At 35.1% G+C, this 16,857-nt stretch overlaps 1 protein-coding gene across 1 annotated transcript in view; it reads left to right on the top strand.

Moving 5' to 3' along the window:
- otog (otogelin) overlaps positions 1 to 16,547 on the top strand; it is a 74,760-nt gene extending 58,213 nt beyond the window's left edge. Inside the window, exons 40-57 of the mRNA XM_022668178.2 lie at positions 308 to 494; positions 1,926 to 2,146; positions 3,518 to 3,656; positions 4,146 to 4,334; positions 4,468 to 4,677; positions 5,566 to 5,670; positions 6,038 to 6,142; positions 6,884 to 6,985; positions 7,130 to 7,228; positions 8,010 to 8,050; positions 8,554 to 8,629; positions 9,222 to 9,400; positions 9,539 to 9,643; positions 9,975 to 10,094; positions 10,504 to 10,549; positions 11,932 to 12,003; positions 14,004 to 14,083; positions 15,368 to 16,547. Coding sequence (XP_022523899.2) covers positions 308 to 494; positions 1,926 to 2,146; positions 3,518 to 3,656; positions 4,146 to 4,334; positions 4,468 to 4,677; positions 5,566 to 5,670; positions 6,038 to 6,142; positions 6,884 to 6,985; positions 7,130 to 7,228; positions 8,010 to 8,050; positions 8,554 to 8,629; positions 9,222 to 9,400; positions 9,539 to 9,643; positions 9,975 to 10,094; positions 10,504 to 10,549; positions 11,932 to 12,003; positions 14,004 to 14,083; positions 15,368 to 15,568 — 2,277 coding nt within the window. The 3' untranslated portion in view covers positions 15,569 to 16,547. The remainder of the gene's footprint in view (positions 1 to 307; positions 495 to 1,925; positions 2,147 to 3,517; positions 3,657 to 4,145; positions 4,335 to 4,467; positions 4,678 to 5,565; positions 5,671 to 6,037; positions 6,143 to 6,883; positions 6,986 to 7,129; positions 7,229 to 8,009; positions 8,051 to 8,553; positions 8,630 to 9,221; positions 9,401 to 9,538; positions 9,644 to 9,974; positions 10,095 to 10,503; positions 10,550 to 11,931; positions 12,004 to 14,003; positions 14,084 to 15,367) is intronic.
- Positions 16,548 to 16,857: the final 310 nt, after the last annotated feature.

Raw genomic sequence — 16,857 nt, 5'->3', positions numbered from 1 at the left:
TACCTCAATTTTTGTGGATTTTTAGATTAATACATTATTTCAACAAACCAACTGTCCCTTATACTGTGTTAACATTTCTTGATGTATAGACCTATAGAAGTTTCTAAAATTACCTAAAATAAACAGTTTTTACATTGACTTCCATTGAAAGTTAAGAAGGTTTTATCTGTTTGGGATATATTTGTTTTTTTTTGGACAGTGACAAAGAATTGTGGAAGAATCCTGTAGCAAGATTACAATATTTAATACACAATTGTAATATTTACACTACATTATGTCTAAATATGAAACTTTTCTTATTTTACAGCTATATGTAAACACAAGATATGCAAAGCCACGGTTTAAGAAGTACGGATTTGAGATTCTAGATACAGGCAACATGTATCTGATTCGGAGTCCTGCAGGCCTGAAGATCCAGTGGTTTCACAGCACAGGCATGATGGTGATTGAGACAGAGACCTACACCCATAAGCTTTCCACCATGGGGCTTTGTGGTATGTAGCAAATAATCACAAAATCTTTGATCCATTCAAAGTAGTGTATACACACTGCCCAGTCCATGTGTATCATAAAAACGGCATACAAATACATTTAGAATGTGTGCTTAAGATAGTGTTTTTACAAGCACCATTTTATGATATGATTGCTGTGGTTTGATATTTTTAAAGAGTTTAAAGAGTAAATTTGTATCATCGTCCCTGATGGTTTGGTTTGTTTTAAAACAGGGAAAATCCACACTCAACTAAATACATCACTAAAACAAATTTTCTCTCTGCCTATTGGTCAGAGCTGTCTGAGGTGGGAGCAATAAAGTAAATACAGGAAAAAGGTTTTTTGTATTGAGCTAGTGCATATTTCTGTGTAGTTCATACTGGAACAAGAGCAGAGATGTCATTATTTCATATATGTAGTGATACTTTGGTCAATTTACATGGTTATAATATACTACACCTGCTAAATGTATCTCAAAACGACCTCCTCTCAAGGGTATTGTGCCATTGTTTTTGTTCACATCCAAGTCCAATTGCTGTATTCACTCCTATCCAAAAATAGCAATAAGATTAAATATTTAAACAGGCTAAAAAACACACCCATAATGACTTTTCAAGCATTTATATGTGGCCATTCCTCATGAGAGAGCAAATGATGGATAGTTGGACCATTTATTTACTTTTATTTCCATTAAAGGATAAATATACACAAACAACCTATACATTTCTGTAATACTGAAGATATTATTTTTGATTGTGCATTTTACAGCTAGAAGTTGGTATAAAGATTTTGCTTTTTCTCTTTATGCAATAAAATAAACCTTGTAAACCTTGTTGAAATATGTTTTTTAACTACAGCAAACATTCATTAACTCATGGGCCTTTTCACACATGCACTTTTAGTGTGGTTAACTACAGTTTATTTTCACCCTTGGTGTGATTTGTTTGGGCATGTCTGAATACAGTCATCGCACTGTGAGGCCAGACTAAAACAGCAACACCAAAAACCTAGATAGGAGGCAGTCTTGATCCAGTCCCAAATAAACTCTGGGGCGGTTTGTTTGGGGTGAGAGCGTGATCTGACCTCAATCCGAACCGACTATCAGATGTACTCCCTAACTTTGAGCCAAACGCCTCCTGATGCCAGGTGTATCCCAGTGTTAAAACAAATTAAACCAAGGGGAAAACACTCCAAGTTTACAACTCATTACTGGTTTAGACCAGAACAAACAAGTTTTACGTGTCCAAGGCCCTAATTAACACAGAAACATGTCTGTAAAATTTACATAATAAAAGAGCCATTGGAAAATATAAATGGTTCATGGATTTTCTTTTATTTATAAGTGAACCTATAATGCTAAATCATTTTAAAATACATCTAATTTAAATCTCATCTTATCTGCTTTCTTTTTCTCTTCTTACATGTTCCTGCAGGCTGTTGCGATGGTAATCCACTGAATGACCTGACCTTGTCCAATGGCTCTATCATGGCAGAAAGTGAAGATCCAGCTGTGTTTATTGACAGCTGGCAAGTTCCTAACACCACCAGTTACATTAGCCACAGCAGGAGACGGGAGGTCAACTGCTCTACCAGCGACTGCTCTGCCTGCCTCAACATGCTCAACAACCTCACCTTCACTGCCTGTCATCCTTTTGTATGTATTAGCATATTTCATCTAACATTTTAGCAATTTATGTAAGATATATAAGATAATTTCTAAATTAAATTGTAATACTGTCTTATATTTACCAGCTTAAGGATTTCTGTGTGAATGCTTACATCACATGCTTTAAATTCCTTTAACCTCTTGAGACCCTGCATCCTCATATGGGGACATTACAATTCTGCTTTTCTGCACCATGATGCTTATTTTTTTAAAACATTGGCTTGTTAGCCTCTGTTTGAGGCACGGCCTGTACCACATAGTGGTCACATCACAACATTACACTCTATTGAGCAAAAAGTAGATGGCTCAAATGCCAAAACTAGATGGCTCGAATCCCAGTCCAGACAGAAACATGGGCATTGGTAAAAAATGCTCCTTGCTAAAATTTAGTTTTTCGACTAATTGGGTCCTTCTAATCCCAAATAGCAAGGATAATTTTTAAATGTTAATATAAACTACTGTCCCATATGAGAATATTGTTTTTGTTTGTTTTTTGCAACGACTTTCTGTACAAAGAAGAAGTTTCGTTTTTATTTGTATTATGTCCTAATAATCACAAATAGATAGGAGCAATAAAAGTTTAAAGTCTGGTTCTCAGGAGGTTTAAACTGTGTCAATTATCAGGGCTGGACCTCTGATTTTTGGTATCCTGTTCCTGACTTGTGAGACCACCTACCCTTCTTTGTGAAAAACTTTGTATTTAAGTTCTGCCTGTGGGTAATTAGTCAGGTTGGGCCATAAGAATAGGCAGACCTAGTCGTGCTATCATTGTCAGTGTCAAAGCTTTGGAGAAACTTTTGCTGGTAATCATCTGCCAATTCTGTTCAATTCTGTTCAATTCTAAATTCTGACTCCCCGCAATACATATCATGCAGAGATATGGACACAAGAGCTTATGTCCACAATTCCTGTTGTTACAATTCATGAATAACTATTTATGTTCTGTTTTCCTTCACAGCAATTCGAACATTTATTAGTTGTATTTCAAGTAATGTGTTTATTGCGCTGGGTTATAGTCACATTTCATTATGGCAAAAAAAAAACAAGTACTGTTACAAATGTCATCAGTTATTTGAAGCTTGGCTACTTAATTACACGCATTGAATCAGATGAGCTGCTGGTTGTTTAGAATGAAAACCCACAGCAACACCATTCCCTTTGCAGACAAGACTGGACCCCCCTGCCTAATGAACACTTTCCATCTGTAAATTATTAATAATTATCCATTTTTGACTTCACCAACATACCTTCTGTGAGGCCACAGCATATATATGTATATTATATATGTACTATTTAAAATATTTCATTATTACACATATTTACAATTGTGTGTTGTGTGTATTGTGTATGTATCTCCAGGTTCCCCCGGCTACGTTCTGTGAAGTTTGGGTGCGAGATGCCGAGTATGTAAATAATCATTGCGTGGCTCTTGCTGCGTATGTTGCTTCCTGCCACAAGTTCAACATCTGCATCGAGTGGAGAAGCCCAGACTACTGCCGTATGTTTTAACAACACATTTACTTGATAACCATGCTGAGCATTAAGAGAACTCCTATTCATATTTCGCCAAGTGACCAGTTTCCACTATTTTTTTTTAAATCTCTTCTGTTTTGGTGTGGTACCATACCCAGCACAGAAGTTATGTTGCTGTAATTGGGGCCAGTGGACTGGCGCACCGGATTATAAGATTTACTGTTGATTTTTGGGAGATTAAGTGCGCCTTATAGTGTAAAATGCAGTGTAAATACAGTTGTGTCCACTCAACTGTCCACTACTGTTAAAGAGTGAACAAAGTTATAATAGAGTGTTCAATCTTCCTTCTCTTCTATGACAATTTTATGAAATTTATGAATGAATTTTATTTCAAGAAACTGGAAAAGTGTAAGCTTTATAATTAGTAATTTATTATTAAATAATGGATGAATGTTTGTGTTTTCAGATTTTTTTTTTATTAATGTGTGAGTTTCTGTTCTCTGTTTCTCTTTAGCATTTATATGCCCTGAGTCCCTGAGGTATCAGGCCTGTCTACCTGCCTGTACAGCTCCATCATGTCCAAACCAGGAGTTTGAGTATGATGCTGGACAGTGCTCAGGCTTGGCTGAGGGCTGCGTGTGCCCACAAGGAACTCTTCTTCATCGCCCTTACTCTGCACTCTGCATCCCACCTAATAAGTGTGGTATGCCTCCCTCATGTCTCTCCTCTCTTTCTTGTTTTTTTTACATTGCTTTCTTCTTTCTTATTCCTGATATTTGTGTGCTGTCCTTTCTCGTTCTTTCTCTCTGTAATGCGTGATTTCTTTGTTTCCTCAGCCTGTACGGATAGTTTCGGAGCTCCGCGTGCTCTGGGTGAGGTTTGGAAGGCGTCGGTGGATGGCTGCTGTATGTACCGGTGTGAGAGTGATGGCATTGTGCCTGTAGAGTTAAACTGCAGTGACGTCCCACAGCCAGTCTGCACACGAGCAGGAGAGATCAGCATTAGTGTTGCAGATGACAACAGCTGCTGCCCACAAAGACTCTGTGGTCAGTTATACACATCACTATTGCATACAATACATTCTTATATATATATATATATATATATATATATATATATATATATATATATATATATATAAGTATAATAATATATATATAATATATATATATATATATATATAAAGTGTTCGTCCAACATATATATCAGTGCTGTTGGACAAACACTTTGTATTTTATTTGCAATTTACTTTGTAAATTGCCCTTTCTCACTGTGAAAACAACAGTTTTAATTTCTACCTTTTTTAACTTACTTCTTGACTGAAGAAAATTACTTTGCATTTTCTGTCATTATATTTCCTGTACATATATTTGAAATACTATGTGTCTACACTATAATGTACAATAATAATTGTACATGCTTTTATATTTACCAGTAGTTAAACATATAGACACCAACCACATAGCAATTCTTTCCAGTTGCTATGTATAGTGTTTATTTGGATTCAATTCTTCATTAATATTTGTAACAAAACTTTCAGTTATATTTCTAGGATATGAATATTTGTAGCTTTTTGCATTTGGGTAATAGAATAATTTTTAATTTAATGCAATTTGATTGGGTGCTGAGTTTAGTATAAAATCGTAATGAAAAATTGAAGAAGAAGCCAAAACCCTTAAGCCTTGCCAAATTACAGTCTTTGACCATTACGTTACTTAATCAAGTCAGGAATTCATCTTTAGTTTTGTATAATATTAATTTTATAGTAAAGAACAAAAACTCTGGATTCAAGACCTTTTATTTTCTGTTACGTGTGGCATGTGAAAGAACTTTGAGGTTCAAGGCTAGTGATTTAGTCCACTGCATTTATGCTTGAGTTACATTTTATTATTTTTCTATCTTCCCATATGCTGAATTCTTTGTTTTGTTTGCAGTCTGTAATCAGACGATGTGTGAGCCGGCACCTCTGGCATGTCAGTTTGGAGAGAAGATGGTGTTGTACTTCAGGACTGACTCCTGTTGTCCAGAGTATGCCTGCGGTGAGCTTGAGGGGGTTTAGATTTTTGTTTGAATGTTTGATTGCAGTACTCTGTCTTCAAGTCAGTGTATGTCTGTTGGATTGCCACTGCAATGCTGTATAATATAACAGACAATGGGGTTGAGTGTTTTTATTGTTTGTGAGAACAGCTGACTTATACTCTTCAATAATCTTTTCTCAGCATTGTGGATAGTTTTCTTTAACCATTAATTTATGTTTGTACTCAGAAATATTGAGTAATCAGTTACTGGACCTCCTAAGACCTCTTAAAACTCTTTGTGGCTACAGCTCTTAAAACCTCAACCAGAGATAAGAGAATAACACAGTGACAGTTGTTTATGTAAACTATACAATCTCTTTTTACACAGAGTGTGATCCTGACCAGTGTGTGCTGGATGTTCCTGTGTGTCGTGAGGATCAGACCTTAATAGCCACTCGTGCTGAAGGAAGCTGCTGCCTGGCACATATTTGCAGTGAGTCTTATTTTAAAAATACAACAGAGGGGCGATGAGCGGTCCAGTGGTCTAAAGCCTGCTGCCACTATGGTCGGGAGATCGCTTGTTCGAATCCAGGTCATGTACCTTACCATCATTTGCCATAACCATGAGAGAGCACAATTTGCCTTGCTCTGGTGGCTCTTTTCCTTCATTACTCCTAGAGTGATGTCGAACAGCACAAGGCATTTGTGAGCTGATATGTCAGAACCGAGTCGTTGCGCTTTCCTCTCAGCGCACTGTGATGCTACTCGGCAATGCTGCATCAAAAGCAGTTCAAAAAGAGGTAGTTGCTGACTTCACATGTGTCGGAGGAGGCATGTGCTAGTCTTTACCCTCCTTGTGTTGTGACATCACTTGTGATTGGGGAGATACAGTTGAATGGGTTTGACAATTGGCTTAGTTAAATTAAGAGAGAAATGGGAGAAAATTAGAAAAAAGTACAATAGAGTTAAATACTCCTCATATACCAATAACCTTAATATAATAAGGCTTGGAATGACCAAAACTGGGACCTGCACTATTTGAGGTTGTGAGGAAAGAAATAAATCTATAAACTGATAAAATATATATTTTTTTAGATTATGATGTGCATAATAAAATAGAATGGAATGCAGTACTATAATGTATACTAACTAAATAATTACATTCAAAGGTTACTCTTTGTAACTTCATCACTGCTTCGTATATGTGTGTGTTAAATTGGTTTGTATGTTACAGTTTGTGACATGTGTCCTGAAGCCATTCCTGAGTGTGAGGATGGGGAGCTGCTGATTGTTGACACAAACAGTACGGAGCGATGCTGCCCAGTTTACCACTGCTGTAAGTCAAACACATTCCACCTGCATTTTATTTTATTTCCATTTTAAAGTTGGGAGTATAAGGAGTGTAACTGAATGTTTACATGTAAATACCTTTATGTGTTAATGTATTTATCTGTGTTTGTCTGTGTGTGTGCGCACGCAGTGTGTGAGCCGTCACGGTGTCCAGTGATAACTTGTCCATTCGGAATGGCTGTCATCTCCACTGTAAATCCAGGGCAGTGCTGTCCATCACAAATATGCGGTAGGCCACACCTTCCTGCTTCCTGATTATGAACTATAACCCCAGCTATATTAGTTTTACCTGGGGATAAAATAAAAAAAAAGTATGGAGGCAGACGGTACAGTATTTAATGAATTTAAGTAATCTGTTATGCACAGAGGTGAACCGCTCATGCTTTGGGCTTATGTTGTGTAGCCAGTGGTTAGAAGAACGTTTCACTGGTAGAAAGAAAACTGATTAATATATGTAACAGCAAGTTTGGGAAACCATCATACCATCTGTAAAAAGCTGATGATAAAGGTGGAAAATCAAGTAATAGGAATTTATCCCAGACAAAAAAACAGAAATACTCATAAAAGGTATCCATACCTAGTTCAGTCGCAGAGCTGGTGGTTGTTGATCAATAAAGATGAGTAGCTTTTGTTGAAATTGACATACCAGCAGTAAAGGCTATAGCATATACTGCTCATCCTAAAAAACAATGAATGACAGTGATATTCATTTTCGAGTGTTCTGTGTCTTGCTGTTTTATTTTTTAATTATGTCACTTTGGCTGTAAGCCCAGAAATGAAACAAAAAGCCTTTAGCTACGTATAAAAAGTGCTTACAAGCTTTGATACTTGCCAGAGATTTTACTATAACTGCTGACCATGTAGCATCCTGACCATGTACCGTTTACCATGCTAACTATTCACAGTAACAGATATTTATATGTGCCTAAATATTTGCATGCCACTGTATAAAACTGCCTTATAGAAACTCTTCTTGTAGTTTTTAACGGGCTTCTCTCGTTCTCTTTCAGAATGTGCATGTGAGAAGGTCATTCAACCAAAATGTGTCTTGGTGAGTCAGTTCAGTTGAGATACTCTATATTACATTCAGAAGTTTTCTTATAATCTGTATATATAGTATAACATTAGTTCTGTGTTCGTTTATTTATTTGCAGGTGACAGTAGATTCACAAGCACACAGTGTTGTTAAAATTGGTTGCATTGTATATCCCAAAACAAGTGTGCTTACATGTGCACTTCATAATACATTTTATATGGGCCAGGCAAAATCAGATGATCAGTAATCTTACAGAAGCACACATTATCTGTCTGATTTTTTTTTGTTTGTTTGTAAAAATGAACCCAGTCTTCACAATAAGCGAAATCTATGCTAGTTTTAATAGACTAGAAGTGCACAATAATTAATACCGAAATGCACTATTCACTATATCATCTTACTGCAGTACACTCTATGCATTTGTAAGGGTAATTTTTATTGTTGATTTAGTTTATATTTGTCTCTTAAATGTGCAATATTTTTCCTGTTACTAATGGGCTGTTACTGGTGTGTTAAAGGGTGAGACTTCACAACTAGATCGAGCATTTTTGGCAGAACATGAGAACAAATGCGGCTGCAAAAGACATCGGTGTGGTAAGAAAAAAAATATTTGTTACAAAAAATTTTTAATCATCCGTGGTGCTTCTTCTGCACATCACAACTGTGTACGGATGTATGTATATTTTGGCTTTATTTGATACATATATTTTTTTATTATCTATTTTATGTGATAGAATTATTTTATCACATGACAATTACATAGGTGCTTAATGACCAGGCTAGAAACAAAGGAGCTATAAATACACACAGAACAGGAACAGTAAACAGGAAACACCTGGAGAAGGTAACGAGGAGCTACAGCGATACATGTGGGAGCACAAAAGACAAGGAAGAACAACACAGGGCTATGTGCTAAAAGGCACATGGGGGTGGAAAACAAACAAGAAGGACAAGCAACAGGACGAGAATGTGCGATATTTCACTACATAAAATGTTACACAATTACATGATTTAATGTCACCAGAAATCTTGTTTTTTTTTTACATTTAAAATAGGCAAATGCAGACAGTTTACAGATATTGGAATAAATATTTGAAATACATACTGTATAAGTGCTTATGTAGATGTCATGTAGTCTTCTTCTCAACAGTGCCCAACTTATTTTTCTATGAATGTTTAAATACAGTTAGAGATGCAGTGTGTGTGGATGGAGAGAGGGGTGTGATGAAGCCGGGTCAGACTCTGATGGAGCACACTGCCCGGGGTTTATGTTACACTACGAGGTGCACAAACGTTCTTGACTCTGCCACTGGCTTCTACCGCATACAAGCAACCAGTACCAACTGCACTGCACAGTGTCAGCCTGTAAGTACAGGAGAGCAACACATTTTGATATTTTATTAAATTGGCTTCATACATGTATTTTGTGCCTCCATGTGTCTGTATTTTCAACTGTATTTTTATCTGTTTATATTCACAAACTGTGTGTAATGTGATCCTCAGAATCAGGTATATGTTCCCCCTAAAGACCCGAGTGCTTGTTGTGGAGTGTGTAAGAATGTGTCCTGTATTCACCACAATGAAAACGGCACCCTAGTTTTGTACAAGGTGAGACTTTTTCCAAGAGATACAGTTCTTATACACAGTTGTAGATAGACAATGATTATCACACATATGAAATACATCTTTACTTTTCTTTAACAATACTTTCAAATACAGTAGACAGTGGTATCAGAGATGTTGCATAATATGGTTGTAAAAATGTGCAGTGTAATTTGCCTCTAGAACAAATCCATCAGCATAATCTATCAGAATACATAAACATGATGTCATGTTAGTTGCAGAGATTAAATACTGATTTATAGACCACATTGTAGTATATGCTGTAAAATATCTTATAAGTTGTAAAGGTTTACTTTCTCTGTCTAATGACCTGCAGCCAGGGAAGAGCTGGGTGTCTGACTGCGTACGCTATGACTGTTCAGACACACAGTCTGGACCAGTACTGATTTCATACTCCTACAGCTGCCCTCCATTCAATGAGACAGAATGCATGAAGGTAAACATACATAAATACATACACATTGTTTTTTTTTCATTGTTCTAATCTGTATACTGTTGTGATTTGAAGTTTGCATGCACTTGTTATGGACACAGTTCCAGTTTTGGAAATATTGGGCTTTTAGTCATTTTCTTGAACTGTTCAAGACTGAGTTACTATTTCTTTAGTTAGACTCAGACATCATTGGGTGTTCTGAAGAACAGTTTACTGAAATCATTGAAAGCCCAGTAGTTCAATGTTGCCCAGATAAACACACATTTTGGTTATTTCATAAATAACCTTATTTTATCTTTTCAGCTAATCTAGAATTCAAGTATCAAAAATACCAGAACTTTTTTATGTGTTGTTTTGTGGTCATTGCTGTTTGTCCACTTTTATATACACGTCAGAAATGTACTTTTTCTAGATTGGAGGCACAATAGTGACATACATGGATGGATGCTGCAAAACATGTAAGTTCTGCTGTTACACTGTATTGTTTGTTTTAGTTATTGTTCAGTACATTTTTAATGATGTCTAATTAATTGTCTGTGAAATTCTTTAAATTCTAAACATTTAATAATCTTACTTTGGGAATGATGTGTACGATGAAAGAGAAAATTATATTTTTAGAATGTTTAAATTTCAATGACAAAGAAGTAATAGATTTTTGTAATTGTTCTTCCCTCACTCAGTCCTGTTTAGCTTTGCCTTTGTAATTTGTATTCCTTGTAGGAAAAGTTATGAATCCTTAAAGTAACATTTAAGCAAAATATCAAACATGATTTATCACTGACCCAAGATGCAGTTGATCATCAAATATATGTTTGGTATCTGAAGTTTTCATCTTTAGTTTAGATAAAGGTGTGAAAAGTATCGACATTCATTATGCAGATAGAAGTATAGATACTAGGGTGTAAAATACTTCTGTAGAAGAAGAACATCTGCTTTCAAAACTACTTAAAGTATAAAAGTCTACTTTGCTATGCTATGCTATGTTCTTGCTGGAGTGTGATGTGATGTGCAGGTGTGATGGATCACGTATGAACCAATAAGGTGTCGGAATGGTAAATGTTTATACTTCTCATCCAATCCTAAGCAAATTCACTCTAAAAAAAAATTCACTCTTGTGTGAAAATTTAGAGGGTAGACGTAAAAAGTCATCTGAAACATAATTACTCCAGTAAAGTATAGATAGCCAAAATGTCTGCTTAATTTGAAAGATAATAACATAATAAACATGTCCTAAAATGTGTTTTAACCCTGTCAAATGACAAAAATGGAGGTGCTTTAGAACATGGTGAAACTTTATGGATTAAAAATAGAAAAATTAATGTATTTTTATTTTATTTGGCATGAATCTTTGAGGTCATTTATTAGTCTTAGTAAATGTTGAGTAAATGTTTGTTTACCAATGATTGATATTATAGTTATTATAGTATTTTAGAGGCATTTAACTCCATTAATCCTATATTTACATATTTACAAACTGTTTTACTAGATTGTTTTATAAGATTGTTTGTCTGCATAACTAATCAATCTATACATAAGCAAATTATTTAAGGTTTTGCCATAGTATTTACTGAGATGACCAGTTTTTGTTAGCTTTAGCACCCTTGGTTGTAAACTTAAGAAGAACATTCAAATAAAAACATCTTATCTGATCGACTGCACTTACGGTAAGCGCTAAATCATTTTCAATGCAGCCAAATTTCTTTTTGTTGTATAACGTTGCATAACATTTCTGTTTAGTAAAAGATTGTAAAATACATGACAAAAGAGTAAATACAATACATACAGGTTATTTAATTACATCTATTATAATAACTGTGACCCACTGTACTGATCTCCTCAGGCACTGGATACTCCCTCTTCCCCTTCCCTGTTAGCACTCTGAAACCCACAATTAGCACAAACTGTGAACAAGGTACCTAATCCTCATGCTAAACAATGAGGCTCACCATCACCATTGTTGTTTGCCAACAATGTACTTCCCTTTTAAAATACAGGACACTAAAAGCTTTGAAAAGAGCTCACTAATGAAATAAAGTATATCTCAACTTACTTTTAACTTTCTAAAAATTTTGCCTTTTTGGTTGTAATCTTTCCCCATTTTGCTCTGTTGGGCAGTGCATTGTTGATCGCCAACAATGTACTGTTGGTAGTGGCCGATTAGTGAATGTTTGATTAATTATTGCATGATTCAGATATAATGGACCCATACCATTGTGTGTGTCTGCATGTATGTGCATGTGTATGTGTCTGTATATGTGTAGTATTTGGATATATGGGGCCTGGTAATTGTTTGGGTGATATGGCACATAACCTCTTACATTTTGGTTGCAATTCCCAGATGCTCCTAAATATGCCCAATTACCCAAACAATTACATTGTCTGCTAGATCTGTAGCTCTAGACTGTAGCTATAGTTCAAGCTGTAGATCACTCTGATTCATATTTTATCTGTTGTTTGGGAAACACTTTACAACAAGCATACATTAATTAACAGTACTTACCACAGAGTGTCTCATTGAAGCATTCAAATGTTTAATAATAATGATAAATAATGATTAATAGTACTGTTATTTGTAAAATTTATTGTAAAGTGTTACCATTATGTGTATATTATTGTTAAGCAAAATCAGTAGCATTTCAATGGTGGAACATTTTGTTGTTTATTGGTGTTAGAACATATATTTAATCAAGAGAGTACTTTAATAGGAAACATTTGCAGCCAAGTGGGGAAAGAATAGTGTTTTATTATATTATATTCATATATTTTAAAATATCATGTTTCTTTAAATCTGGTACCTCAGTGAAGGATGTGGGTGGAAACAATTTAAAGTATTTTCAGCATTTATCAATTAAAACTTAATAAATCTACCTATGTGATCTTAGATACAAGTACAGCAAGTACTTTTTTATGCACCGTCTTTTAGGATTTGTTCCAAGACCCCAAAAGAACATGAGAGTAACAAAAACCAAAAATGTATTTTCCAACATTGTATAAAAAAAATTATTGCCAATAAAAGACTTGAGACTTGATCCATTGTAATATAATTAATAATAATAGTAGTAATAATAATAATAATATTAATAATAATAATTATTATTATTATTATTATTTTTAATATATAATAAATAAAATATTCAGCAAATATTTTCAAAGACACTGTGTCCGTGCTCACTCTGAGAGCAGGCAGGGAAAATAACTGATTTTGAGTACATCTTTTGTGCTCTGCTAGCATGAATAAAATGAAATTAAATGTTTAACGTTAGTTTCCATTAGTATCATTTTACTTCTTACTAACATCAAAACTGGCTATTTTTGTAGCTGAAAGAGGCAAATTATAAAAACGTTATATAAAAGTTAACTTAACGTTAGCATTTTCTGGTTTATCAAAAGGCTAAATGTCTGACTATAATAGCACTGCTGAAGTAAATTCATGAGTAGCACATCTGAGGTACATTTACTGTGCATTGTTGGTTTGTCTGCTGGGAGAAGAAAATGTTAAGTGTTCAGAAATATTTTTAAAAGCATAAAGGATGCCTCCCTATTCACAATAAAATGTTATGAAGCAGTTCATTTCTATTAGAATAGTAAAAAGTACTAGATAACCAAGGGACAGTGGGCTTGGGAAGATAATGGTCAGTGGTATTGGTGCCATCTACAGGCTAGGGTGGGTAATGCACTTATGTTTCTCCTCTTATTGCCTGGAAAATCACCTGAGATTTTATCTCTAGATCAACAACAACAACAAAAAAACAGGCAGGTATTTTTTCACCCATTTTAGAAAAACCCATGTATTTTCTTCCTCATGTCCTTTCTGTGGCTCTGCAGGTTTGAGTACTGTGTATGATTAATCCATGTTAAAGAGGTACTGATGTATCACAGTAAGGCTAATTTGACGTTATTTGCACGCTGTAGGCAAAGAGGATGGAAAATCATGCCAGAAAGTAACAGTGAGGATGACGATACGGAAGAATGATTGCCGTAGCAACAGACCGGTGAGTTAACCATAGAGATTATTTTTTATGATTTTATTCCATGGGGGAAAAAATCCCTGATTCATTAACATATTTTAATGTTGTAAAAAGTGCCTGATCCATACAAATGTACATGACTGTGTCTGATTCATCCACTTGCATGTATAATTCATTAAAGTGTACATTATACTTGCTACATACATAGATCTATCATAGCATTATGACCACCTCTTTGTTTCTATACCCATTATCATTTTATCAGCTTCACTGACAACTACAGAGCAGATATTATTTGGATGGTGCGTCATTCTCTTTCAGCACTGCAGTGACAATGCCATAGTGGTGGATTGTTGTTGTGCTAGTGCTGCAGGAATTTAAACTGAGAATAGTCCACCAATGGCGTCCTGTGGTCAGTGTCCTGCAGTTAGCGTTCTGTGAGCACTGAAGAAGGTCTACAGAATACCCAACACAAACTGTGCAACAAATACAGGGCTTCTGTCTTTGACTTTATTTATTATCTACAATTTCGAGTAATGTATTTTTTTGCACTATAAGACGCACTAAACATCCCAAAAATTGTCAGTGTGCCTTATTGGTGCGCCTTATGAATTAATTTTACTGGTCAGGTTGTAAGGAGCAGTAAAGACACTGCGCTAAACTGCAGCGTTATACAGGAATTTCAGTCTAGTTCTCCAGCATCGAGCAATATTTGACCAGGATTAGCATTAGCTGTTAACCGGGCCAAGCACTAGCTCTTTTGCCATTTAGAGTCAAGTATTATCGGCCTGTAGCCTGCTGCAAACCCCGGCTAGCACTGCTGGAGTCGTATTAGCATTAGCCGCTAACTGCATTAAGCGCTAGCTCTATTGCCGTTCAGAGCCAAGTATATCGGACTGTAGCCTGTGTGTTTACCGTGTTAAAACAAGCTACGTGGGACAAACCACTAGCTAATATCGCAATGGCTTACCGGAACATTCAGGATTTCTCAGTGTAGCACTATCGGGCGGCGATGTATAGTATACATATATAGTATAGTATAGTATACTGATTATAAGGTGCGTTATGCCCTAATGCTCCTTTTAATCAGGTGTGCCTTATTGAACGAAAAATACTGTAGCTTGGTAGTAGTGTTAAATAAGAGTGGACAGTGAGAGGACACAAAAACTCTACTAGTACTGCTGTCTTTAATCAAGAACTACCGGCACTATACATGGGTGTGGTCATAGTGTTATGCTTGATTGCTGTTATTTCACTTTTGTGAAACTAAGGACTTTCTTACACCATGTTCCAAACCTTTTTTCGCAGGTGAATATAGTGTCATGTGATGGCAAATGTCCTTCAGCGAGTATATACAACTACAACATCAACACATATGCACGGTTCTGTAAATGCTGCAGGGAAATGGGCCTTCAGCGTCGCTCAGTCCAGCTCTACTGCAGCGGAAACTCTACATGGGTCAGCTATTCAATACAGGAACCTACAGACTGTTCCTGCCAGTGGTCCTAAAGCAAACGTATACACACACTCAATACGCCTCAACTCAAACTGCCAGATTCACAATACTGTACGTGCATATTCTCTTGAATATCAAGGGGCATTCTAGCACTGGTTAAAAAAAGTAATTTGATACATTTTTTACTTTTGTAACTTGAACAGAAAGTGTTACTCAATAATAACTGAACTTGAAAATGTAATTGCATTTTACAGGGACAAGTGAAAGAAATGTGTCTATTCATAACTGGTAAACTATACTGTTTGAATGGCAGACATGAATAAATGCACCAGTAGTCTTGTATTGTGTTGTATAATCTGTCCACTTTAAAGACACTGATGTTACTAAGACACGCCAGGATCCTCATAGACAGTATGAACTAGCCAAATCAGATCTGGGCTCATGCTTTGTATATAACTAAATTTACATTATTTTTAAATGAAAGAAAAACAAACAAAACAAACAAAAAATTAACAAAATATCTTTTTAGAAACGTTTCTAGTAATATAGTAAATATCGCTTTACAATGTACTGTGTATTAAGTGATTCCCAAAGGCTTTTTTTTATTTGATCATGTATTTTTTTAAAAATATCAAGCTACATTTTGAGCACTTTATTTATTACAATATGCAAACAATTTTAAATTCATGAAAAAAAACATTACACGTAAAATAATTATTAATCTATTATTTTCTTTTTTAAACTTATAAAATGTATAAAAAGTTCTACAAGTATCTACAAATATCATTCTATATTTCCCTTTTTGACACACTGTAAAAACGTGGGCATTATTCTACTGAATACTGTTCTACTGACTCTTTAACAGCAGATTCAAAGCATTGAGTGGTCCTGTTCCTTTATTGGTACAATAGAAATTGTTTAACATGATGGATTATTATGCAAAAAAGGAATATTTATTCAATAAACAGACCATATTAAGTTCAATGTTTCAATGTTTGTCATAAATGTGCTTAGCTTGAATTTATATATATATATAAATATAATATGTATCATATTACATGTATATTTACATTTTACATTTTTAAATAAAAAAATGTTTAGGAAAATATATTGCAAGGTGTCTTTTTTTTTTTATAATTAGATCAGTTGCTCTGCTGATGAGAAAGATGCCAGATGTGTGGTTTGGAACATCTTGTTAATCACAACAGGTTTAAGATTTACAGGATTTGATGCCCTTAAAGTTTGTAAAACATATTTATATTATTAAAATTTTGGAAGTGTTTTAATTTTGAGATGTGAATCATGCGAACAAGTAACCCGGACTGCTACAGACTGAAACTGT

Source organism: Astyanax mexicanus, chromosome 23, assembly GCF_023375975.1.
Source record: "Astyanax mexicanus isolate ESR-SI-001 chromosome 23, AstMex3_surface, whole genome shotgun sequence".
NCBI lineage: Eukaryota > Metazoa > Chordata > Actinopteri > Characiformes > Acestrorhamphidae > Astyanax > Astyanax mexicanus.
The sequence above is the reverse complement of the archived record's forward strand: the minus strand, read 5'-3'. Positions and strand labels throughout refer to the sequence as shown.